This window comes from Sarcophilus harrisii, chromosome 3 (genome assembly GCF_902635505.1).
Source record: "Sarcophilus harrisii chromosome 3, mSarHar1.11, whole genome shotgun sequence".
Taxonomy (NCBI): Eukaryota; Metazoa; Chordata; class Mammalia; order Dasyuromorphia; family Dasyuridae; genus Sarcophilus; species Sarcophilus harrisii.
This window is the reverse complement of record NC_045428.1, coordinates 272435311-272462025: the sequence shown is the minus strand read 5'-3', so window position 1 is coordinate 272462025 and position 26715 is coordinate 272435311. Positions and strand designations below refer to the sequence as shown.

The 26715-nt window shown below is 33.0% G+C and overlaps 1 protein-coding gene across 1 annotated transcript in view; it reads right to left on the bottom strand.

The window, feature by feature from the left end:
• The window catches only part of SMPX (small muscle protein X-linked), a 79601-nt gene that overhangs the window by 23034 nt on the left and 29852 nt on the right, over positions 1 to 26715 (bottom strand). The window contains exon 4 of the mRNA XM_031959492.1: positions 16711 to 16856. Coding sequence (XP_031815352.1) covers positions 16725 to 16856 — 132 coding nt within the window. The 3' untranslated portion in view covers positions 16711 to 16724. The remainder of the gene's footprint in view (positions 1 to 16710; positions 16857 to 26715) is intronic.

Here is a 26715-nt window from a genome sequence, read left to right as displayed (position 1 = left end):
ATGGAGCATGTGTAGGCTCAACTCTATTTCTGCTCCTATCTCTGTGTCCCACTTCTGATCCTTCTTTTTCTCCATTTTCCTTATACATACATACAATGTCAATCAATTAACAATCATGAAGCTCTTGCTTTGGTTAAGTACTGGGGAAACAGAGAAAGGCCAAAAAAAAGTCCTTAATGGTAGTCTAATGTGAAGGACAACATATAAACAACAGAAAAAAAAAAGATTAGATAGATGAGGAAAGAAAAAGACAGGACAGGACAAGACAGGAAGACAGGAGAGGAGAGGAGAGGAGGAAAAGAAAAATCATTAGCAGCTAGGGAGACCAAGAAAGGCTTCCTGTAACAGATGAGTTACATTTAAAAAAAAAAAAAAAAAAAAAAAAAAAAAAAGCAGATCTTTATAAAACCCAGGCTAGAGAGAACACATCTCAAATAAGGCTTAGTATTGTAGCTCTGAAGTAATTTTAAATGATTGCTCTAACTAATCACTGAATTTTGGCACTTTTAAGGTAAAAATTACCCATCAAATAGCTGTTAAGGGAGGGAAATCTTTATATTTAAGATTCAATACCAGAGCTCAAGAATAATTCTTAGTGAGTATTCAAGCAATGTTTGTTATTTATAGACTGTAGTAATATTTCATTTAAGTGTATCTAATTCATATTTCAATAGTATCTTGTAAGGTTGTTATTAAGTTATTTCAGTCATGTCTGACTCCATTTAGGCCATCTAGCTGTCCCAAGTGTTGAACAATATGACTCTACTAATGCTCTTCCCATAAATACTTTTCCCATAAACAAACCAACGGGTTTGATTTCTCTAAAGATCATGTCAGACATCTTAAATTTAAAAGGGAAAGAAAGCTTTCAATAAATCATAAACTCTATCCTTAACATTAACCCATTACCCTGAAGAATGATCTTGGATGGGGAAATCCTCTAAGCATTTAGGTCCCTTGGAGTGAATGTAGACAATATCAATTATAATTGGACTTTGGAAAATTATAATTTGGATTTTTGAGGAGTTCCCATGAAAGATTATATAAATCCCTTCTGTGTTTTCATATTTATATATAACAATCTTCCCTGTGGGTATTTGTTTCCCTAACACCATATTCAAAACCTGTACCTGAAAAGATTCTGTATAATTTTACTCATCTCTGTGTTTCATCAGAATTTCATTTGGGCCTTTTTTATTCTGCTTTCATGTGTACTCACAAAAGGCTGTATTGCCTATCCAAAAGGAAATCAAATGTGAGTTTACAAATATGAATTTTAATACAATGCCATTTATGCTGGTTTATTGGTTAAAAGAGAAATACAGTAAATGAATTTACTGCCCAGTGGCATGACTAACAAGGCCTTTTCTTATTTAGCCTTAAAGGTTTCTCTTTCTTTTCAGTTTTCTTTTCCCCTTTCTCCCTTCCTTCCTTTCTTCCTTTCTTTCTTCCTTCCTTCCTTCCTTCCTTCCTTCCTTTCTTTCTTTCTTTCTTTCTTTCTTTCTTTTTTCTTTCTTTCATTTTTTCTTTCTTTTATTTTTTCTTTCTTTCTTTCTTTCTTTCTTTCTTTCTTTCTTTCTTTCTTTCTTTCTTTCTTTCTTTCTTTTTTCCTCTTTTTTTAAATGTCTGCACTGGTTGCAGTAGTTTCTGGAACAAGGACTTCTTCCAGAAAGAAAAAAATTGGATGAAATGTTAAAGTAGTTAGACCTGGTGAATCCATTGAAACTCTGACCCACTAAGTGGCAGCAATAAAAGAGAACATTATAAAGCCAGAGGAAAAGTATCCTCAACCAGACATCAGCATATTCCAGCATACAGACATTCTATTCTAAAAGAAAGAACACAGTTCCTAGAATCAGGTCAAAGCATCACATATTTCAAAATTGGTGACAAAAAAAAAATTACTCAGTACAGTAAGAATGGAAATTTCCATGCAATGAATTCTTAGTTTATATCTGTGTAAGTCAAATAGCTGGCCCCATTATCGATGGAGGGGAAGAAAAGTGTGTGAAATAATAAGAAAAAGATGATGCCAAATGAATTATCCTGATTACATGTCAGAGAGATGACATTTCACATCATCTGTCAAATTAAGTGACTATAATTTATTCAGTATGCTAATTCTAGCTGAGAGAGGAAAGAGTAAACTTCCAAATTATGTGAGATGTTAGTTTTTTGGTTGTTTTTTTAACCTTTGGTGACATAGATCTCCACCATTTGACCCATAAACAAAAATGAATAGTAAACCATCAAATAAGTACCAATATTCCATTGAAATAGTATACTGGAAAGACAACTAGACTAGGAAATAGGATATTTGAGCAACTCATTGATACCTCTGAGCCTCCATTTTCTTATCTGTAAAATGAAAAGGCAGGACTAGTGGATCTCTGTTTCCCTTTCCCTTTACCAATCTATTATGTGCTTTATGGTAGATCTAAAACTAGGGTTCCTCCCTAGTTCTATTTAAAAGTACTTCTATTAGACAATTGTTGATTAAGTAATAAAATATTACTATGTAGGGATCATCTACAGAAGAGCCTATACCTAATAGGGAAAAGTTATCACTGATTATTCCTTTGCCATTTATCCTGCTCCACAATATAAAGGAAATTTAAAAGTTTTGTTACAAGTTGCAAAACTGAAACTATCCCCCCAACCTCATTTTGCATAATTTCCCATATGTTCCTATGTCTGTATTAGGTAATCTTTTGGTCTTGTTTTGCAGATGGAAACAGGCCCAAGTAAAGCATTAAAAGTGAAAACACAGCCAAGAAATTCCAGCTAAGATGGAGGTGTGAAAGGTTATAGAAGAACCTGGATGTGCAATGATCCATTACAGCAATGACGTAAAAAAAGACACTAAATGGAATAATGAGGAATACAAGGAGAAAAAATAATTAGTTCTTTCATCAAGCCTAGGACTGAATAAAGGAGAAGAAGGAAAGGAAAGGAGGAAAGGAAAAAGAAGAGGGGAGAGAAGGGGAAAGGTAGGGAAGAGAAAGGGAGAAAGGAAAGACGGGGAAAAGGACAGGGGAGGGGAAGGGGAGGAAAAAGAAGAGGGGAAAGGAGAGGGAAGGGAAGGGGAGGTGAAGGGAGAGAGGAGGGAAGAAGAGGAGAGGGGAGAGTGGAGAAAAAGGGAGGGGAGGGAAAAGAGAGGAAAGAGGAGGGGAGGGAAAAGAAAGGGAAAGGGAGGAGAGGAGAGAAAAGAAGATAGGGAAAGAGGAAGGAAGGGGAGGTAAGAAGAGAGAAGAGGGAAGAAGAGGGGAGGGGAGAGGAGAGGAGGAGAACATAATTAATTAGACTCTATTTTCTCTCTCTCCCACACACCCCTCACCAATTTTTAAAAAAGAGAAAAGGAAAAAAATTCCTTCTATCAAATATGCATAGTCAAGCAAAATAAATTCCCTCATTTATGATACGCAAAAAACTTATTCTGCATTCTAAATTCATCATCTCTGTCAGAAGGTGGATAGCATGTTTCATCATCACTCTCCTAGAATTCTGAATAGTCATTTTATCACCTTTCCTCTTTAATCATTTCCAATTTCTTCTATATATTATTTTTATACTTATTTAGTTCTTGTCTCCCCTACTAGAATGTAAATTCCTTGATAATAAGAACTGTCTTTTGCCTCTTCTTGTATTCCTTTTTTTATAAAGGCTTATTTCTCAAATATACATTATTATACTGAGTCAAATGTATTTTTTAAAAAAGAGCCATTCCACATTTAATAAATTGTCAAAGGATATAAAAAGGCAATTTTCAGGGGGGAAAAAAATCAAAGCTATCTATGGACATATGAAAAATGCTCTAAATCACTATTGATTAGAGAAAGGCAAATTAAAACAACCCTTAGATACTACTTCAAAAATCACAAATCAGAAATGACAAATGGTAGAAAGAACAAGGTAAAATAGATACATTAACTGTTGGGAAAGTAATGAACTGGTCTAACCATTCTGGGGAATAATTTAGAGTTATGCCAAAAAGACTATAAAACTGTGTATACCCTTTAATCTAGCAATGTCACTTCTAAGTTTGTACCCCAAAGAGATCAAAGGAAAAGAAAAAGGACCTATATGTACAAAATTCTTTTTGTGGCAATAAGAAAAATTGAAGGGGATGCTCATCATTTGGGAAATGGCTGACAAAGGTGTAGCATATGATTATGATGGAGTAAAAGTAAAAAAAAAAAAAAGAAGAAGAAATGACAAGAGGAATAGTTTTAGGGGAAAATGTGTCAAGACCTATATAAACTGATAAAAAGAAAAGATATAAGAATTAGGAGATCATTGTTCATGGTAATAACTGTGTTGTGATGATGATCAACTTTGAAAGACTTTACTACTCTAATCAATACAATGATCCAAGACAATTCCACAGGATTCATGAAGAAAACATACTACCCATTATAGTCAGAATCACAAAAGTAGTGGCAGCAACTACTATAAAAAAGAGAATATCTTAGAATAATATATTCCAAAAAGCAAAAGATTAAAGATTAAATCCAAGAATAACTTCCTTGTAATACTCAGTATAACCTATGGGGGCTAGGAGAGAAAAGGTTGTTTAGTGGAATGGAGGATTTTTGAGTATCTCTTGTAAAAATAAATTGAGTAAGACCTTTAATTTTCAAACACAAGAAAACACTGAAAATGTAAATACATTTAACCAACTAAAAGGATTTAAACAATGTTGAAGTATGTACATTCTAACAGAAGAAATCTTAATGTCTTCAAGGATAGAAAAAAAAGCATTAAATAAAAAGAATTGAAGAATTAGATGTTGTGTTGTTTCAAAGTTCTTAAAAGACTGAACAAAAGGACAGGAAAAATATTGTATCAAGGAAGAGATAAGAAAGAAAAGAATTGAACTTTCTCCATCCCACAAATTGTATGAATAGAAGAATTTATAAACATGGAGTAATGGGTGGTAACTGTGGGCATCACATGAATCTGAATCTTATCTGAGAAACAAAGGAGGGTTGAATATTCATTCACAAATACACATTTATAATTATAGTCATAGATTAAATTCAACAAGGAAACTGAAAACCATAGAGAAAGAGAAGAGAGAGATTTTAGAAGGATTTAGAAGGAAGATAGAGTTAGAAAGGGAAGAATCACAAACAAAATAAAGATGGCAAAGAGTGGAAAAAGTACAAGGATACAATGGAAAAAAATACATAATTAACAACTATAACAAAAAAAGAATGAGATGAACTCACCAATAATAGGGAATATAATACAGAATATTTTAGAAAGCAGAATGCAACAATATATTGTTAACAAGAAACAGTTAAACTCCTAGAATTAAAAAATGAGGACTAACTCAAATTATATGAGTATAGATATGGGATATTCTATTGATATTTCATTATTATTTTATCAGTGCCTCTATTGTGAATTGTATTCTTTAATTGACTAGTAAAAGGGGAGTATTCTCATCCGCAAAGTACACAAAAACCGAGACAGCTTATTAGGAGCTCATGAATGAGGTTGGAAAAGTAGAGTCTCCCAAAATCATTTCTTCATTACATATGTGAAACTAGTGGCACAGTGGATAAGAGCACTAGACCTGGAGTCAGGAAGACTTAAATTTAAAGCTGGCATCAGACACTTAATAGCTCTGTGACATCAGGTAAATATCTTAACCTCTTGCTTACCTCAGTTTTCTCATCTGGAAAATGAGGATAATAATAACAGATACTTTCTAGGTTTGTTCTGAGATCAAATGAGATAATCATTGTAAAGCACTTAACACAATACTTGGCACATACTAGATGCTACATAAATGCTAAATATTCATTATTATCATTTACGATTGGTATGAATTTGTTTTATAGAAATGGGTTATATTTTTTTTCCCTCATGGAAGAAAAAAAAAGCATTCTGAAAGTGCTTAATGATGCCTAGGTTTTAAAATAGGAAGTGGTCTGGAGATATCCTTAGGGCTTAATGAAGTGGGAATTATTAACTTAAGGGGAAATATAAAAACAAATCCAAGATGATCTTACACTATAAATGTTTTCACTCTGTATATCAGAGTTTCACTCTAGATAACAGCTTTGGATTTTTCAGAATCGGGCAGAAAACTGAGTAAATAAGCATACAGATTCAGAAGTAATAGAAAATCCTCTGTGATAAAAGAGAGTAATCATCTAATAGCACTGCCAAATTGCTGAAATGTTATATGGAAATGGAGCATTGTTTTTCCTCCTGCAACAACTAGCTATAATAATTCCCCTTCTGGACTAAAAAAAAATTGCAACCTCATTTTTAAACTGAAAGGCACATTTGTCTAAATGTGTTGCTTCCTGTATCATTGTTCTGTGCATTTTAAAAAAAAATTATATTATGGGAGGCAGATCCAAGATGGCAGTAACTCAACTGACCTCTCCCAGTATTCCCTTCCAAACAACTTTAAAATAACTCTTCCAATTAAATTACAGCACAATGGAGTCAACAAAAGGTCAGAATAAGACATGTTTCTAGCTTAAGAAAACTTAGGAGATTTACAAGAGAAGTCTGTGGCACTGGGATGGGAGCTGGCCTGGAGCACATCAAAAGTACCAATGGTGAGCCAGATCAGAAGGTGGTCAGATAGCAGCAGCAGCAGGTTCAGGAGATCTTGCCAAGAGATGGTACGGGGGGTCAGACAAATGGTCAAAGAGACATTACAGGGACCCTTTTGCTGGCACTGTGTGCAGTTAATGCTGATTGACAACTTTATTTCTCATAAACAGTTCTGGATAATAGTTCCAGGGTAGAAAGAAGTGACCTATCAGAAGGAAATAGAGGCCCTGGTCCTAGATCCAAAGCAGAAAGAGACTAGTACTTGGAGCCACAGGACAGGGGTGACTTGATCACAGTCCAAGGCCAAGAAGGGGGCTGGTGTTTGTGGATTCAGGAGAATAGGATCCAGGATCCTTTACCAGGATGGATAAAGATCAGAGTACAGACCAGAAAATACATTATATCTCTCCCCATGTGACTACACAACCTTGGAAACACCAAAATCGTGTAGACCCCTAGAGTTCTGAAAATAGCAGTATAAAAAAGCTGAAAGCTTAGGACAGAAGCTTGCCACCCAAGATGAGCAGAGTACAACTTCAATATAAAGCTCAAAGTCAAGAAATAAGTTGGAAAATTGAGTAAACATCAAAAAAAAAATCCACTGGACCATAAAAACCTGCTTCAGTAACAGGGAAGACCAAGACATAAACTCAGAAAAAGAAAATAATATTAAAGTAGCTACAAACAATGTCTCAAAACAAAATGCCAATTGGACTCAAACTTAACAAGAGTTCCTGGAAGAATTTTTAAAAGTGATAAGAATGATAGAGGGAAAAAATAGGGAAAAAGAAATGGAAATGATGCAAGAAAATTATGAAAAACAAATAACTTGGAAAAAGAAGCACAAAAAAGCTAAAAAAGAAGAAGAAAAGAAGAAGAAGAAGAAAAGAAGAAGAAAAAAAGAAAAGAAGAAGAAGAAGAAGAAGAAGAAGAAGAAGAAAAGAAGAAGAAAAAGAAGAAGAAGAAGAAGAAGAAGAAGAAGAAGAAGAAGAAGAAGAAGAAGAAGAAGAAGAAGAAGAAGAAGAAGAAGAAGAAGAAGAAGAAGAAGAAGAAGAAAGCAAATAGCCCAAATTTTTTTTTTGGGGGGGGGGAGGTACAAAAACTCACTGAAGAAAATAATTCCTTAAAAATTAGAATTGGGCAAGTGAAAGCTAATTACTCCATGAAACATCAAGGAACAATAAAATAAAGTCAAAAGAAAAATAGAGTAGGAAATATCTCATCAGAAAAAACAACTGACCTGTGAAACAGCTCACAAAAGAAATAGTTTAAAATTAATGGACTTCTTGAAAGCCATGAAGGAAAAAAGAGCCTAGAAATCATATTTCAAGAAATTATAAAGAAAAACTGCCCCAAAATCTTAAATATAGAGGGTAAAATGAAATTGAAAAAAATCACCAATTGTCACCTTAAAGAGATCTCAAAATGAAAACTCCCAGGAATATTATGGCCACATTTTAGAATTTTCAAGTCAAAAAGAAAATATTTCAAATAGCCAGAAAGAAATAATTCAAATATCATGGAAGTCAGAATTTAGTAGCTTCCATGTTAAAGAGGGGGGCTTAGGATATGATATTCTAGATGGCAAAGAAGCTAGGATCATAACAAAGAATAACCTAACCAGCAAAATTGAGAATTGTTCAGGAGAAATATAAATATTTAATAAAATAGAGGACTTTAAAGCATTCTTGATGGGGGAAAAAATAGTTGAATAGAAAATTTGACATTCAAACACAAGACTCAAGAAAAGCATAAAAAGGTAAGCTTGAAGAATAATTATAAGAGCCTCAATAAAGTTAAGCTATTTACATTCCTATATGAGCAGATAATAACTGTAATACCCAAGAATTTTTTCTTTATTAAAATTAATCTACATAGACACAGAAGACATGAATAATTTTTAGAGAGGCAAGATAAAAGAATACACTAAAAAAAGGGAAAAGGTAGATGTAGAATGGGAGAAATCTCACATGAAAAAAAAAGAGGAAAATGAGGAGGTAATGGGCAATAATTGAACCAAGGTTGAACTATATGGGTGTGTGTGTGAATATGGGTGTGCATACACATATACACACATATGTGTGCATACACATACACACATGCATATATGTATATATAAATACATATATACACATCTATTTATATGTGTCTATATAGAGAGAGACACATTTACACATATAGACACACTCAAAAATCTGTCTTACCCAAGAGAAAAATAATAGGAGAAGAGGATAAAAGAAAGGGAAAGTATGGGGATGGTAAAAGAGAGGGTAGATTAAGGGAGGCAATAGTCAAAAGCAAAATAAACTTTTTAGGAGGGATAGAATATAGACAAAAGGAGAAACAGAAAAAAACAGAATGGAGGAAAATACACAGTAATCATAATTATGAATGTCAATAGGATGAGCTGACCCATAAAATGGAAGCAGATAGCAGAATGGATAAGAAATCAGAATCCAACAATATAGTGTTTATATGAGACATATTTGAAATAGAAAGACACATCTGGTATTAAAATAAAGGGCTGAAGCAGAATTTCTTATGTTTTGAAATAAAAAAGGCAAAGGTAATAGTCTCTGACAAAACAACAGTAAAAACAGACCTAATTAAAAGAGATAATCAATTTTTTGTGCAACATGATAAATGTGGAAATATTTCTAGAAGAATTGCACATATTTAACATATATTGTATTACTTGCTGTCTAGGAGAGGGGTGGGGAAAGTGAGAAAAATTGGGAACACAAGGTTTTGCAAGAGTGAATGTTGAAAACTATCTTTGCATGTATTTTGAAACTAAAAAGCTATTGTTGAAAATAAATAAATATTTTTTTTAAAAAGAGAGGTAATCAGGGAAACCATATTTTGCTAAAAAAAAAATCATAGATAATGATATAACATTTTTGCAGCAAGTTTCCCCGATAAAGACCTCATTTATCAAATTTATAGGGAACTGAGTCAAATTTATAAAAAATAAGAGCCATTCCTCAATTGATAAATGGTCAAAAAACATGAATAGAAAGTTTTCAGAAGAAATAAAAGCCACTTTCAGTCAAATGAAATAATTATCCAAATCATCATTGAATAAAAAATGCAAATTAAAACAACCTGAGGTACCACTTCACACCTAGCAAAAATAACAAATGCTCAAGGAAATAAAAGAAACTTATACTAATACACTAATAAACTATTGGTTGGGTGGCAAACTCATCCAGTTATTCTAGAGAACAATTTGGAACTATGACTAATGGATCATTGAGCCAGCAACACCACTTCTAGGTCTGTATCCCAAAAAAATCAAAGACAAAGGAAAAGGCCTCTATAGAAAGAGAACTATTGATAGAAGCCCTTTTGTAGTGGCAAAGAATTGGAAATCAAGGGGATGATCATCAATTGGAAAACAACTGAACCAGGTGTAGCAATTGACTGTGATAAAAATGCTTTTATGCTATAAAAAATAATGAGAAGGTGATTTCAAAAGACAAAAATAAACATGCAAGACCTAAATGAAGTGATGTAAATTAAAATAAGAAGAACTAGGAGTATATTGTATACAGTAATAGAAATATTATAATGATCAACTTTAAAAGACTTGACTATTCTTTAATCAGTATAATAATCTGAGATAATTCCAAATGATGCATGATGAAAAACTGTTATCCACCTTCAGAGGTATACTCCGGACACCAATGTACTCAGAGTGGAAAAAGAAGTATAATTTTCTTATTTTCTTTATTTTGAGGGATATGGCTAATATGGTAATTTGTTTTGCATGATTCCACATATACAATTAATTGATATTATTTTGCTTACCATCTTTGTAGGTGAGAGAGAATTTGAGTCCAGGCAGAGAATATGGAACTCAAAATTTAAAAGGAAAAGAATGGTTAAAAATAATTTTAAAAGAAAGAATAATAGCTATATAGTCTTTCTCATAAAACTAGATCATTTGCTACAATCATCTTATTTCGTGTGTTATTCTGTCCTACCAACTCTAGTAAAATCATCTCTTGAATTTGGCAGCAATTATAATGATACATAATACAGTTTTAAAGTAACGAATGTGTCATGTCTACTTCAATCAAAAATGACTTTCCTCTGAATTATTGGTTTGTAAATAGGTCTTATCCAGAAGCAAAACTATCTGTTCAATTAATTCAGCTGAATCATTGCAGAAATTTTTTCTCAAAGTTTTTCCATACTTTCTCTTTTTTTCCTCTCTAAGAAGCAATCCAAATTCCCAAAATCTTTGAACTATTTTCTGGCATTTTTCTTCCTTCAGTTTACATAAAAATAAAGAAGGGATCAATAAATTAAGGAGCATGACTTTGAACTAATTTTTCATGGAAAGAATGCACTCAGCCCTTGCTAGATACTGGTGTAATTTCACATGTAAGTTGTTCCCAAGACATTTGCTCTGAAACGCAATTTGGAGAATGTAGTAGGATCCAGTTGACCTAATAAAATGTACAAGCAAAGACTGTTTTATTTTTGTCTTTACATTTCTATCCCCCGGCACACAACAGGCACTTGATAAATGCTTGGTAGTTGATTAATTGTAAAGAACTACACTAGTGCATAATCATTTTACCATGAGGTTAAAGATTTCTCTCTAGATGGAAAAGCTAAATATTTCCTTTATATTCTGGTTCTATGTAAACCATGAAATTCATAGTCAAGGTCAGTCCTACTTCAGAAAAGAATTGTGAAACTAGAGATTATGGATTCTTCTGAGAAATTAGAAAATATCTGAGTTCCACAATCTAACTCTATGTCCTTCTCTCATACTACTTTCATACAAATCCCTTTTTTTTCTTCACCTAGACTGGGCAATCAGTCATTAACTGAATATGCACTATATATTCCTGACTCTGGTTCTTATGATCCTTTCTTTATTCTTCTAAAAAAAAATTAAGGGGCAGCTAGGTGACACAGTGGATAGAGCACAAGCCCTGAAGTTAGGAGGAGCTAAGTTCAAATCTGGCTAACACTTCCTAGAGTTAGTGACTCTGGCCAAGTCATTTAATGACAATTGCCTCAGGAAAAAAAAAAAATTAAGAAGAAAAAATGCAAGGAATAGACCAAAAATTGAAAGTAAAAAAGTAAAAAAAAAGAGAAAATACGTCCCCTACATATACACATACACATACATATTTTCCTTGAATGTCCTTTTTCCTACCAACTTAACTTACAAAACTACTGAATTTCAGATTTGAAAGGGATAGTTACTGGGCTCAATTCATGCCTTAAAAAAATCTCCACTCCAATACATCCAAAAAGTAGGCCATCTTTCAAGCTTTGGTAAGAAAATTCTACTATCAAAGCAATTATTATACTTATAGGCAGCTGAATGTGACATGTCTGACACATAGCTGCTTATTTCCTTCCTCCATTAAATTTCATATTGGTAGATTTTGTGTAATTTTCTACATCAACCACAAATTTAATAAGAAAACCATCATTTTTATATCAAATAGCACAAATCCCTGTGCCACTGTATAACTCTTCTAAATTCACATTAAATGATTAATGAGTGTATTTTAGATATGGTCATTAATTATTCCCAAATCTACCAAATTAAACCATTATCTAGCTTATAGCTCTCCATTTTGTTTCTAAGGAAAAATAACAGGAAAAATTCTTATCAAATGTTTTGCAAAAATCTAGATAAACTATTATCTATAAAATTCTTTACATTTATGAACTTAGTAACCTTGTCAAAAAAAAAAAAAGGAAATAAGATTAGTCTGGCATAATTCAGTGCCTCTTTGTGACCACTTTTTCCTTTTCTTTCTGTTCATTATTCATTTATTTAATATGTTCTAGAATGTTGCCTAAAATTTGAGTCATGCTAATTGGCCTTAGACGTAGATGCTTCCCCTAAAAAAAAAAAAAAAAAAAAAAAAAAAATAGGACATGGTCCTTTTCCATTTCTCTGGAATCTCTTCCATTCTCCATGATCTTTCAAAGATCAGTGACAGGTATTTAGTAACCTTACTCACTAGTCTTTTCAGCATCAGGGACTGAATTTCAAATGCAGCATGACTTAAACTCATAAAATCCAGTTAGATGTTATCTTACTTTCTCTGAAAGCAGCTATCTTTGCTTTCAACTTCTGTTAGTCATATTTGTTTTATTTCTTCCAATTTAAAAATTATTCTTTTTAAAGTTATTTTCAGTTTCAATTTTTCTTCCTCCATCTACTCTCTCCCATATCCATTGAGAAGGCAAGAAATATGATGCCCACTAAGATTATTCTTCTTGGTAGAGAAAAACAAAGCAAAATAAACATTGAGCAGCATTGATGAGCACTGTCATCAGGAATTATGTTCCCTTTAGCCCTACACAGCAATAAGATCACTCCTTTAATCTTCTTCATATATTGGTCTGATATATTCCAGTTTTACCTCTAACTTAGAGCAATTAATATAGATATTCTGGCAAATACAACTTTCAATGTATCTTTGAGTTTTTTTGCAAGAATAATAATATAAAAAACTATAGTATGTTTTGCACAATTCTGATTTTTAAGAAAAAAAAATCATGATCCAAATCTTGACTTTGGGGGTATTTTTTTCAAAGTAATAAAAATGTAATTTTGATTTTCTAACCTTATACTTTTATAAACATTTTACTGAACTGGAAATTTTCCCTTTAACCATTTATCCCAGAGTAACAAATCAACTTTCTTGCCTATGACAACTAATCATCGTATCAGACTGTTCCTTAATCTAATTTTAACACATGCTTTGTGTCCTTCCAACTAAATTCTTTCTGAAACCATAGATGAGGTTAAATTTAGAATGATGTAGATTTAATAAAAACAAACTCCCTAAAGATAGTATTAGAAATTCATATGTCCAACAAATATGGAAATTTGTTTTTCTTGACTATGTACATTTGTTATGGTTTGGGACTTGTTTTTACAATAGAAGGAAAAGGAAAGAGTAGGGGTTAGGCATAGGATTTCCTTCCTTCCCATTAAATAAAAAGAAAATAGAAAGAAGGCCAGAAGGAAACACAAATAGGGCAATTTTGAAAGTTACATGTTGAATTTACTATATGCTTAGAAAAAGAAAAGCGAACTCCATACCCTATTCCTAATTTACAATGTTATCTACAATCCTTGCTTTCTATTTGTATTTGTGGAAGTGATCATTTTATAATATCTATATCTATAATATATATTAATTATATCAAATTATAATATACCCATATATTGTAATTTATAACAAATATAATATATCACAATATATCATACAATATGTAAATATTATATGTTTATCTATTGTTTAAGTTCAAAGATTTTTGTTTTGTTTTATTTCCAAAGAAATTTATGTACTAAGTTACTTTCTTTGACAAACATATCATTAAAGATCACAAAAAGTTGATTTCTTTTCTATGAGCTTTCCTACAAGGAAGTGCTGAAGTTTCTTAACCTTATTAGAAACTTTTATCCGAGTTGCCAAGATATATAAAAGAAGGATTGAATGAGAATAATGAAATATCAGTTTGCTCTGATGTGTCATAAAAGTAAATTATGTTGCAACATGTTTCCAGCTAAATCCCTCTGAATAAACTTCATTTACATCAAAGTCCCTGGAATTTTTTTTTAGCAATTACTGGTCCACTACATTTTGTTTTTCTCTTTTGTTTAAGTATGCTAAAAATCAGAACCTATTCTTTATTTTACATACAACAGTTTTTTTCTTTTTCTAGCCTAAAAGGAAAGAATTTCAGGAAGACATTTTCAAATGTATCAGTTAAGTCAGTTTATGTATGACCTAAATAATTTGGCTTCCTTGAAGGAAGGTTGAGCTATGCTCTCAGAACAGAATGTTTGTTCTGATTCTGTTCCCAGTAGATGGCAAATTCACTTCAGGACCCTTGGCCTTCTAAATCTTACTTCTCTATTTATATAACTAGCAAGTTTTTCATTAATATCAACAAGGAAGGTTAAGCCAATGTGTGTCACTTCTAGGAGCAGAAGAAGAAGGATTCTTTCTAAGTGGATGAACAAATTCCTCTCTTATTAACCCAGTGTAACCCTCTCTCATTGTGACCTGACTGATTCTCATCAATTTAGTCTACTTGCAAAGCAGGGGGAAGTAGTGCCATCAGGGTCAGAAATGCTTTTGTTGCACATTTTAGACAAGGACAGAATTTAACCCACATGTCCAGAGAAAAGGGGGAATGATTTGAGCCTAATGCTCCTCCTGCTGGCTGAATTCCCATTCAAGTCCATGGGAGTTTGATCCACAGATGGAGTATTGGATGGAGCCCCAGGCAGGAGATTACTGTTGTGCGTATTGAAACCATAATGAAAGGAGTCACAGTCTGTGATCTTGGTGTTTCATCTGTTCATATTTCTAAGTTCGCTGAGAGGATTCTGAGTCTATAAATTGGTACTGGGCTCTGATTCTAGGTTCCTATGACTCTGACTAAGCCAGCCAAGGGACAATTGTTTTGGAGGATTGGCCCATGTGTGAATATCTGTCATTCTGTTTCCCTAATATATTACTCTCCTGAGAGGGATCTTCTAGGATAATGCCCTCTAACAGAGGCAGAGACCTCAGGACACTGCTACTGGGGGTATTCTGGGAGCAGAGTAGAACATGATCAGAAAAGACCTTACCTGGCATAGGGGATCTCTTGGGATAGAAAGTATATCATATACATGTAAGCTTCCTATTTTGACTATTCTTTCTAAATAGTCACTATGTTCAGTTATATTTAAATTGCTGAAGGAATCAGTTTTTTCATCACCTTCTTAGACTCAATGATGAGACAAAGTTGCGTTCATTTTATTCTAATTATAACTCTGTCCTTAGATCTCAGATAGAAAAAAAATGGAAACATGAAGTTATTACTCCCTAGATTCCCAACAAGAAAGAGAAAAAGTTAAGGGGAGATTAAAAATCTTTTTAAGTCCCCTGTCTATGCATTCTCTCTCTTTTTCCAAAACCACATGTGTAATCAAAAGAATGGAGGCTTCAAAAGTTCACTAGTATGTTAAGTATTTGAAAAAGGTAGCCAGGTAAAAGAAGATATTCAAATTATGAATAAATATATGAGAACACACTCCTAATTACTAATAGAGAAATGTAAGTTAAGACAACATTTCACCTCACACCATGAAAATTGACAGGAATGAAAAATAGTCAGTGTTGAAGAATCTTTGGGGAAATGGGCATATTGATGACTGTTCTTAGAGTTGTAAAATGGTCCAACCCAATTATTTCAGTTTGAAATATATATACTGTATATACTGTCAGACCTAGTCAATGTATTAAATGACTTTGCTGGACTACCGTTTTTCCCTTTTCTTTTTAATCTGTAATGAAACAAAAGGCAGATCCAATGATCTTTACACCTTAACAACATAACCTTGACCTTAACAACATAAATAAAAAGATTAGTTATATGAAGCTATATCTTGAGTAATAAAAAACTACTAAAAGTCCCTATGAAACAAAATTAAAGCTACCTTCTCTCTCATAGAAGAGTAGTAGTGTTGTCTCAATTTCTTTTTCTCTTCTTATTCCTATAGTTAGAATTTCTATCATAATATTGAACAGTAACAATAACCAAGGACATCCTTAAAAGTATTTTATTCCATAAAATAAAAATAAAATTTAAAAAATAAAGATTTTAAAAAGAAAGTTATTTTAAAATTAATGTTAAAATTGCTTTATACATAATTGGAAAAAATAAAATATTGTTAAAATAAAATTAAAAATTCTAGGATAGAATATTGCTTATATTTCCAGATAAGGTTTCTGTAAATTATGTTGTTGATTGTTTTTCTTTGCCATTAAAAGAGGTTCAGTCTAGAAGGATGGGTTTGGAAATGATTGTCTTAAGACAGAAGGTATCAATAAAACACATTTTTAAGAAAAAAGAAAAATGTAGGTAATAGCTAAGTTAATGTTCGTGTCTGTACACATGAATATTTTTATCCTATATGTAGGGAATTGAAGAAAAAGTGGCTGGACTCCATCATACTAATCAACTGCTGTTAGAAATACCTGTCCTTTCCCATTCACCCACCCCACCTCTGAAATTCCAGATATCATCTGTTTGGATTTTTTTCAATCATTTAATAAAAGTTTTAGAAATTAAGAAAATACTCACCTTTCTCCTTTTTACTATTGTTCAGCTTTGGGGACATATTTCAGTTCACTTTTTACATTCTGGATCTCTGATAGGTTAACTGCAGGTCCCGGCAGTTTCTTTGCTCCTGGAGGTACCTTCTTCTCTTCTGTGGTAGGAGGAAGGCTCTGAACAAAAAGGGAGGAAAAAAGTCACTAGAGTTAAGAGAGAGTCGAGATTCTTCCTCCAGTCATCACCACACTACTCAGAAGGATCACAGATTATTATATATCTTCTGAAAAACTCTCTCACTTTGCAGATGTCGAAACTGAATCTCCAGAAGTGAAGGGACTGATAGCCAAAGTAATTGTCAGAACCTGGACTCCATTCCATGTCTTGAGACTCCAAACTTGCTTCTTTTTTTTAAAAAAAATTTTTTCCAATGTAAACAGAAAAAAAAAGTTCATCTCTATTTACACAGAATAATATAAAAAGAGGATTACATTGAAAATTATGAATCTCCATTTTGTCAAATTTTAAATATCTAAAATCCACAATTACTTTGAAAACTGCCTTGCTTATGTATATTTTGTTTAGAACTTCCTTTTGTTCCCCTTTAAAGAAAAACTTCAATCTCCCCCCTCTCTTTCTCTCTCTCTGTTTCTGTCCATCTATCTGTCTGTCTCTCTCCCTCTTTCTCTCTCTCTCTCTCTCTCTCTCTCTCTCTCTCTCTCTCTCCAAATACGAGTCTCAGATATTTGCTAACTATGTGACCCTGGCAAGTCACTTAACCCTATTTGCCTCCATTTCCTTATATGTAAAATAAGCTGGAGAAGGAAATGGCAACCCATTCCAGTATCTTGTCCAATAAAATTTCAAATGGAGTCACAAAGAGTCAGAACATGGTTGAAATGACTCAACAACAAGAAGTATCTCATGTAGGTAATTGAAATTAACTTCTTAATGTGATTTGACCTCTCTTTATGGATTAGCTACCTTTCTGAGGAATAGGAAAGTACTCTTGAGCAGTTGAAGGCAAGATGACTTCCAGCTCTGTCACTTATTAAACTGTGTGATCCAAAGTAAGTCATTTTATCACCAAGCTCAGTTTCATCTTCAATAAAATGATAGAGTTGAAATAAACAACCTTCAGAATTCAGAAAATTAATTTTCTATGGTCCTCATATTATATCTTTTGAGTACTTTTTTTCTTAAGTTGCTATTTCATTCTTTTCTTTTCTTTTCTTTTTAATTTTTCATGTCTTGTCTTTTTTATGTCTTTTTTTGCCTGTCTAAGCTCCTTGAAAACAGAGACTATGTCATACTCCTCTAAGCATCACTCCCCACTGCCTTGCTTACAATTGTTGTTCAAAACATATCTGTTAATATTGAAACACAGAATCCATAAAATGCTATAGATGCAAAAAAAGTCTTGAAAGTATGAAGTTGTCCAAATTTTGTCTTCAAGAAATCTAAACTAAAATTTAGGACTGATACAGATCAATAAAGTTTATTAATAAACCACAGAATTAACAGTGATAATCTATGTCATAAATATCAAATATGTATCCATGCAATGTTACATATGTATGTTGTTTGACAATGTAGTTTCTGTAAATGGCTTAAAAAATTCACATTTAGTCATAATTTGAAGTTGTGCTTAGGAAGTGCTTTTAAATCAGTCACTTAATCAACTACCATTTATTAAGTGCCTACCATGTCTTAGGCATTGTGTTAAGTGCTGGGACTACCAAAAAAAAGGCAAAAAATAAATAAATTCCTTCTCTCAAAGTGTTCACAATCTAATGAACTAGACTGGCTTGAGGGCCCATTAAAGCTCTAAGCAACTATCCTAGCATATCTCATAGATGCAAAGCACTCCAGTATATGTTGAATAAACAATATTCCCACCTTTGCATGATACTGTTTAGATGCCTAAATTTTAAAATACAATTATTTTCCACCACATACGACTTTATCAACTGAAATAGAGGCATCTTGCCAACTAAGAACATTTTAAAAGTTCCTTGAGGGGAAATTCCCATTGAAATATTAGCTATTGTTCATATAACAGATTTCTGTACACATAAAAATTCCACAAGACAAATGTTAACCTGTTATAGGCTTTAAAGCTTCTTAAAATCCTTTAAAAAGCATAGGTGCTTAATGCTTTTTTATGTCATAGACACCTTTGGTAATCTGGTGAAGCCTATGATTCCCTTCTTTATGGTTACAAAGAAAAGAAATTATAATTGTTGAAACAGAATTAATTTTTTTTAATTGAGTTCACAAATCCCAGGTTAAAAACCCACCTCCTACAATGTCTGGAGACTGGTTCAGAAAAACTAGGAGTCAAATCAGAAATTTAGGCCAAGTTAAAAAGAAAATAATCTATGTGCAACAGAGAGCTTCGAATTCATATACAACTTTCTTTTTCTGACCTAATTTGTATGTAGAAATGCCCATGAGAAGGGGTAGAAATGGAAGGATGTTTATTAATTCAAAATAGGAATAACTTTTTGAAAAAGGAAATTCAGTCCAGGAATAAGCTTCTGTATCTTTGTTCTTCTGAAATCTAACCAGGGCCACAAAAAGCATACAGGGTTCAAATTAGCCATGAAATTAATCAGATTCTTTCCCTAACTTCTCTTTCCCCTTCCTTTGTCTTATCAAGTAATTACAATGCTCAAAAATTCCAAAGCATAGATCTGGAAGCAGAAATAACAGAAAAATGCTTGTTACTCTATTATCACCATCTAGAGCCACTGAAAAGAGAGGGAGAATACCTAACATATGGTGGCAATGAAACTTGTCCTATACCAAAAAGGAAAGCAAGAAAAATCACATTTGGAGGAACTGTCACATTTCTACTCTTCCAATCTAATGGGACTGCCATGATACCACTCTAATCTGAACATAGATCCAGAAATTTATAGTCTCTCTATCTCCAGTCTGTGGTCTCTACCAGCTTTACAAAAATATCCATTAATAAATCTCATTTGAACTTGAGTTTTATGCATAGGTTTTCTTTTTTCCTACCCCTTGCATGGACTCTGAATTTTTACATGATCACCTATTTAGAGAGACTTTTGATACAATCCACACATTAATGCCTTCATTAATATTGCTACACTGAACAGCCCTAATGTAATTCAGATCACCAGTAGGATGAATTGGTGGTCTTTTAGTAGGGCTAATTCACAAGCTAAATGAAAAAATAAAATATTGAAGTATTTAAGGGTTAATGGCATTTTCCTTCCTTTGATGCTTTTGATTCTATTGGTATTTTGCTACTCCAGCTAGCAATATTTATTACCTTCACACAATAGCAAAATAGCACAATATCATCTGTACCTACAGCATACATTTGAAAATAATTGCCCTCTCATTGGTATATAAACTATGAGCCACAGGATTATACTTCCTTCCCTTGTATGTACATTTATAAATAAGAATGGAGAATTTTAAAAAACATTTGCTGAAAATGGCATTCTAGAAATTCTATAGGAACTTCCATGGAAAGAATGTTTAATAGACTATAAAGATGGTTTTTAATAGATATAATGGTGACATGAATGATGCTTCCTTCCTCAAGAATGTTATCTTATCACTTGATAAGTGATAAATTTTAATAAGGAAATAGAAAAGAAAAATGTTTCCTATACAACTTGTTAAGTTCCTGGGTAATGTCACTTTCTGTATTTCTGTACCACATTACCATGATGCATTTGTAAACTTTATGCACAAAAGTAATATGTGTATTTGTATTTTTCTCTGCAAAGAACTGTTATGTGAACTTTCAAAGAATAAAAATAATAAAATAATAATTATAAGAGTAGTATCTAATATTTGAATGGGACTTTTCTTCCAAGGAATTTCTTAGTATATCAAATTCTACTTTGACAAGATATCGAATTTTGTTTTCAATTGATGAAGATGCATATGATTTTAAAAATATGTTTTTCACATTAGGCATACAAATTGTGTGCTATAAAAGTGAGAGCACTGTTTATTTAACAGAGCTCTAGCTTTTTCTTTTTTTATTTTTTAAACTAACTTCTTTCATTTACTTGAATTTAAAAATCTTGCTTTTTGGGGGGCAGGAAATCAGTAGATGGTCACTTTTTACAGACTAATGGTGATAAAGAAGCTCAACATTATAAGGACCCCAGAGGCAATCTAGTCCAAATAAATCCTACCAAAGAATCTCATCTCCAAAGTCCCTTGTAAGAATAGTCATGAAGTAGTCATTCAAGCTTCAAATGAAGATCTTTAATGAGGTGGGAAGCCATTATCTCCCAAAGCTCTTGGTTACAGTTTTAGATAATTCTAGTTATTAGCAAGTTTTTTCTTATATCAAATCTAAAGCAGTTTCCCATCAACTTCCATCTACTATTCTTAGTTCTTCCTTTTGGGGCCAAGTGACAAGTATGGGCATCTAAGTGGAGCGGTAGATAGAATGCTGGGGCTTAGACCTAGAATGAGGAAGACTCATTTTCCTGAGCTCATATTCAGCCTCTGATATCTACCAGCTGTGTGACACTGAGCAAGTCACTTAATCCTTTTGCCTCAGCTTCCTCATCTGTAAAAATGAACTGGAGAAGGAAATGGGAAACCATTCAAGTATCTTTGCCAAGAAAATCCCAAATAGAGTCTTGAAGAGTCTGACAAAACTGAAATTATTGAACAACAAAGAACTAGCATAATCTTTCTTCCACATGACAACTTTTCAAATGCTTCAAGTCTTCTTTTCTCCTAGCTAAATATCTGTAGTTACTTCACTCATTCACTCCTGGTTATTCTCTGAACCTTCTGGAAGTGACCCACTCAGATCCCAAGATATTTTTTATCTCAAAGCTTTGTGACATTTGTATATTTAATCTGCATCCTACATAAGACTCATCTGTGACACTGATAAAAATGTTGGGCACTCTGAGGCCAGGAACAAATACTTTAAGCACTCTACAAGATCTATTAATGGCTATTCTTTGGGTAGCCATTTAACCTGGTCTAAATCCATCTGTATCTGCCAAATGCTTTGCTAAAATCAAATTAGACTAAATTCACAGCATTCCTTTGATTTGCCAGCATAGTAATTCTTTAAAAAAATGCAACAAAGCTGGTCTGACATGACAAATTCTTACACTTCTAAAGCACCATTCCCCCTTGTGTATGTTCATGAACTACGTATTTAATAGCACATCCTAAAATATTCTCAGGAATTGAACCTAAAATCACTGAGTCGGCTCTTAACACAATGCCTGGCACATAGTGGACTCCATAAATGTTTATTGATTTATTGACCTATGGTTTGTAAATACTGCTTTCTCTTTTTTCTCAAAAGCTGGGATATTTTTCCCTCTTTAGATTGATACCTCTCTTGTTCTCCATTATTTTTCAAAGATTTCTGATAACATTTCAGCTATTATACTGGCTGGTTCAGAACTCTAGGATATACCTGATCTGAGCCTGATGGCTTAAATTCTTTGAGGGCAGCTAGGTAATGTCTTACTATATTCTTATTTATCTTAAATTATTTTGGATTATCTTGGATTTACATCTCTACTAGCCATTTTGTTTTGTTGTTTCTAATCCAAAGATTATTGTCCTTAAAAAAAAATTAGAAAAACAGTTATTGAATAGTTCTGTCTTCTCTCTGTCATCTGTTATACAGCCTTAATCATTGAAAGGACATTGTCTCAGTCATACTGGAAAAAAACCTTTGCTTAAAAGGGCCAAATTCTCTCATCTCCATTCGTCCTGATCTAAAGCTTGCCACTGGACCCAGATGGTTCTGGAGGAGAAAGGGAAACTGATGACTTTGCACAGCTCTCCCTCACTTAAATCCAATTCACTTATAAGTCATGGCATCATCTTCTTCGTGTCGTATTCTTTGAAAAGAAAGAACAAACAACAATATCTGTCATTTATCTCTTCTTTAATACTTTTCTGTTTCCTAAATATGAGGCAGGAAATGTCCTTTTATCCAGAGTATTCATTGTTAGCCTTTATGAATCCTGATATTCTTTTATATTCACTTTCCATTACTTGCCCTTGTTTCTATCTTCAGTGATTGTTTTTCAGCTCCAAGCTGATCAGTGACCTCCTTGGTATCTATCTATGTCAGTCTCTTTAGACAATTTTTCTTTTCTCCCTCAATGAAATTCTTTCCTCTTTGTGCCTCTAGACCTGTATTCCTTAAACTCCAGATAATGAAAAAAACAATGATGATTCCAGACAAACTGTAATGAAATGTGTTACCTCCTTCCTTTTAGAGAGGTGATAGATTCAAACTGAAGATTGAGACATAAATTTTTGAACATAGCCAACATGAGAATTTCTTTTGTTTGATTACTCATATTTGTTAGAAGACTTTTTTCCTTTTTTTTTTTTTCATTGAAGAGGGTGGAGAAAAGAGAAGAACTAACTATGGAGTTGTCAAAAAAGAAAAGCAAGAGGACTATTGAAGCATTTTTAAATACGCAAAGAGATTAGAAAGAGGACCAAAAGAAAAAAACAGACTAACAGGACATCTTTGAAAATCACACATTAGATTTATTAGATTCTTTTTATTTTGCTGAAGCAATTGGGGTTAAGTAATGAGAAACCTCACCCGGCCCAGACACGGAAAGGATTGACAGATTGATAGCTCTTTCTCGATTCTTTCTAGCTGTGTGACCCTGGGCAAGCCACTTAACCCCAATTGCCTCAAAAAAAAAATCATTCTTGAGAGCTTCTTGAGCTGGCTTCACTTATAAAATCTAATCCTTTTTTTAAAAAGATTTTTTTAAAAAATTCTAATCCTTTTTAAAAAACGTTTTTGAAATCTCTTTTCCCAAAATCTAGGGTGAATGTCTGATTATTCTGAGCTTCCATCTCCTTCAACACAAATTCTACTATGAAGAAGTTGCTTTTATCCAATGTCCTCATCATTTTTGTTTCAACCACCATTTCTTTTTTGTTAGTCAAAATCATGTTCAGAATAACACCTCCCCTTTCTTGGTTTCTCCACTTTTTGAAGAATGAAAGTGTCATGAAGATATAATGAGGAACTGACCAATCAATCCAAAGAACCAAAATATGTGTAGAAGAATTGACTGATGCAATCCCCACACAGGTTTTGAAAAATGCACTTATTGTAAGGTTTTTGGTCTACAGGATATGATGAAAGAGTTTTAGATTGACTCTGCAGTTAATCAAAATCCAAAAGTTAATCTAGGGGCAGCTAGATGGTACAGTGGATAGAGTACCGGCCCTGAAGTCAGAAGGACTTGAGTTCAAATTTGACCTCAGACATTTAACACTTTCTAGTTGTGTGACCCTGGGCATGTCACATATCCCCAATTACCTCAGGGGGGTGGGGGGAAGAAAGACAATCTAACAGGTCTTAGTCAATAAGAACAATTCTCTTATTGGGAACTGTTTCTAGAATATTTAACACTGGAGAAAGTGGATGAATTGCTGAGTGCTTTTGGATGAGGCAGGACTTCAGGAACTCTCTCCCTAGTAGCTAGCATGAAATTGAGAGAGCAATGCCCTGCTGTTGTTTCTTGTCTTTCTTGTGTCTATTCTTTCTTGCTTTTAAGTGAAAAAAACAAAAGATGAAAGATAGCTATTCCCTTATAAATTTCTGAAGGTCAGAAGATCTATTGCCAGGAGATCTGAGAACAGAGTCTGTTCTGGTTTTAGAGACCAGATAATCCATTATCAATGTCCCAAAGAATGACTTTAAGAACCCTGTCCATGGTAGGTTAGGACCAAACCTATATAGAAACTGTGTTAATTTTAAACCAACTCTCTCTAAGGACATAGTTGGTATAAGCAAAAGATTGCCCCAGATTTTGGGAAGAAATATTTGATATTGCTGTTCTAGCTGTCATAAGGGTAGACTACTAAATATTGAGGCCTAAAGTAGGGGGAACAAAGATAAAATCAGCTTTCTCAAAATGATTCAAGCTAGTTTCAGCAAGCCTCTGATCCACCTCACTCAAGTTTTGGTGAAAACTATTAATTGCCTCTTAATATTAAGGATCTCTAACTCATTTTACTTATTATTCATACATTGTCCATTTGCTTATAAAAGTGAACATGGGTTTTCTTGTTGGCTCTATTCTTGGCCTTTGTCATCTGTGAGTTACTTGATATTTCTACTACTAATATTTCTTAAGAAATACCTAGGTGGTACAGTAGATAGAGTGCTGTGCCTGGAGTCAGGCTCATTTCTATGAGTTCAAATCTGGCCTCAGACACTTAGCTGCATGACCCTGGAGATGTCACTTAATCATGTTTGTCTCAGTTCTTCATCTGTAAACAATAAACTGAAAGATCCTTGGAGAAGGAAAGAATCTGCACAAACAAAAGCAATGCAGCTAAAATTAAAAATGAAGCAGAAAGCTGGGAAACATTTTTTTTTTCCAACCAGTGTTTTTGATAAAGGCCTAATTTCCAAAATATATAGAGAATTGATTCAAATTCTTAAGAGTATGAGTAATTTCCCAATTGTCAAAGGATATGAACAGATAGTTTTCAGATGAATAAATAAAAGCCATTTCTAATCATATGAAAAGATACTCTAAATAACTATTGACTAGAGAATGCAAATTAAGACAGCTCTTAGGCACCACTTTATACCTCTAAGATTTGAAAAGATAACAAGAAAAGATAATGATAAATGTTGGAGGGAATATGGGAAAACTGAGATACTAGTACATTGTTGGTGGAGTTGTGAAATGATTCAAACATTTTTAAGAGCAATTTGGAACTATGCCCAAAAAGCTATCAAACTATGCATACTCTTTGATCCAGCAGTGTCTCTACTGTGATGTGTATCCCAAAGAGATCATAAGAGAAATAAAAAGACCCACATGTGCAAAAATGTTTGTAGCAGTTCTTTTTTGAAGTGGAAAGGAACTGGAAATTGAGTGGATGCCCATCTTTTAGGGAATGATTGAATAAATTATGATATCAGAATGTAATGAAATATTATTGTTCTAAAAGAAATGATGAGCAGGATGATTTTAGAAAATCCTGGAAAGACTTACATGAACTGATGTTGAGTGAAGTGCACAAAACAAAAAGAACATTGTACATAGTAACAAGAAGATTATGTGATAATAAACTGTGATTAACTTGGTTTTTCTCAACAATTCAGTCATTCAAGGCAATTGCAATAGACTCGGGATGGGAAATACCCTCTGAATCAAGAGAAAGAATTATGAAGACTGAATATGAACCAAAGCATGGTATTTTCACCTTTTTGTTTATTTTCTTTCTCATATTTTTTCCCTTTTGGTCTGATTTTTCTTGCATAGCACAACAAATATGGAAATATATTTAAAAGAACTACACATAGTTAACCTTTTAAAGATTGCTTGCTGTCTTGAGAGGGGGAGGTAGGGGAGGGAGGGAGAAAATTTTGGAACACAAAGTCTTACAAAAAAAAAAGAATGTTGTAAACTGTGTTTACATGTATTTGGAAAAATAAAGTTCTATAAAACAAAAAAATAAACAAAAATGAGCTCAAGAAGGAAATAAGAAAACAACTCCAGTGCCTTTGCCAAGAAAACCCCATATGAGATCATGAAGAGTAAAACATGACAGAACAATAATGTTCCTATAGTGAGCTGTTACTCACTCCTTATGGTATTTAGTTTGGTTGATACAAACTAAAGTTTTAAACTCTAACTTTAAACTAGAGTTTAACTCTAACTCCCCTTTCAGCTAAGTATCTTAACTAACATGTGTGTTTATTTTAATAATTTCTAATTTGTGAATAGATGCAGTTGAAGGTAGGGCAAGTTGTTTGATTTAAAAATTAAAGAGAGAAAGCAAACTCTTTTTCAATCAATAATTGCACTATTCTTATAGGTAGTACAGTGAATAAAGTACTGGGCCTAAAGTCAGGATGACTTCTTAGTTCAAATCTAGTCTCAAACCAAATCGTGCAGCCTTTGTTTTCAAAGAGGATAAATGACATTATGGATCATAAATTGGATTTAAGTGAGACAAAACTGCACAAAGTCATCTACCTTATTCTCTCTCTTCCAA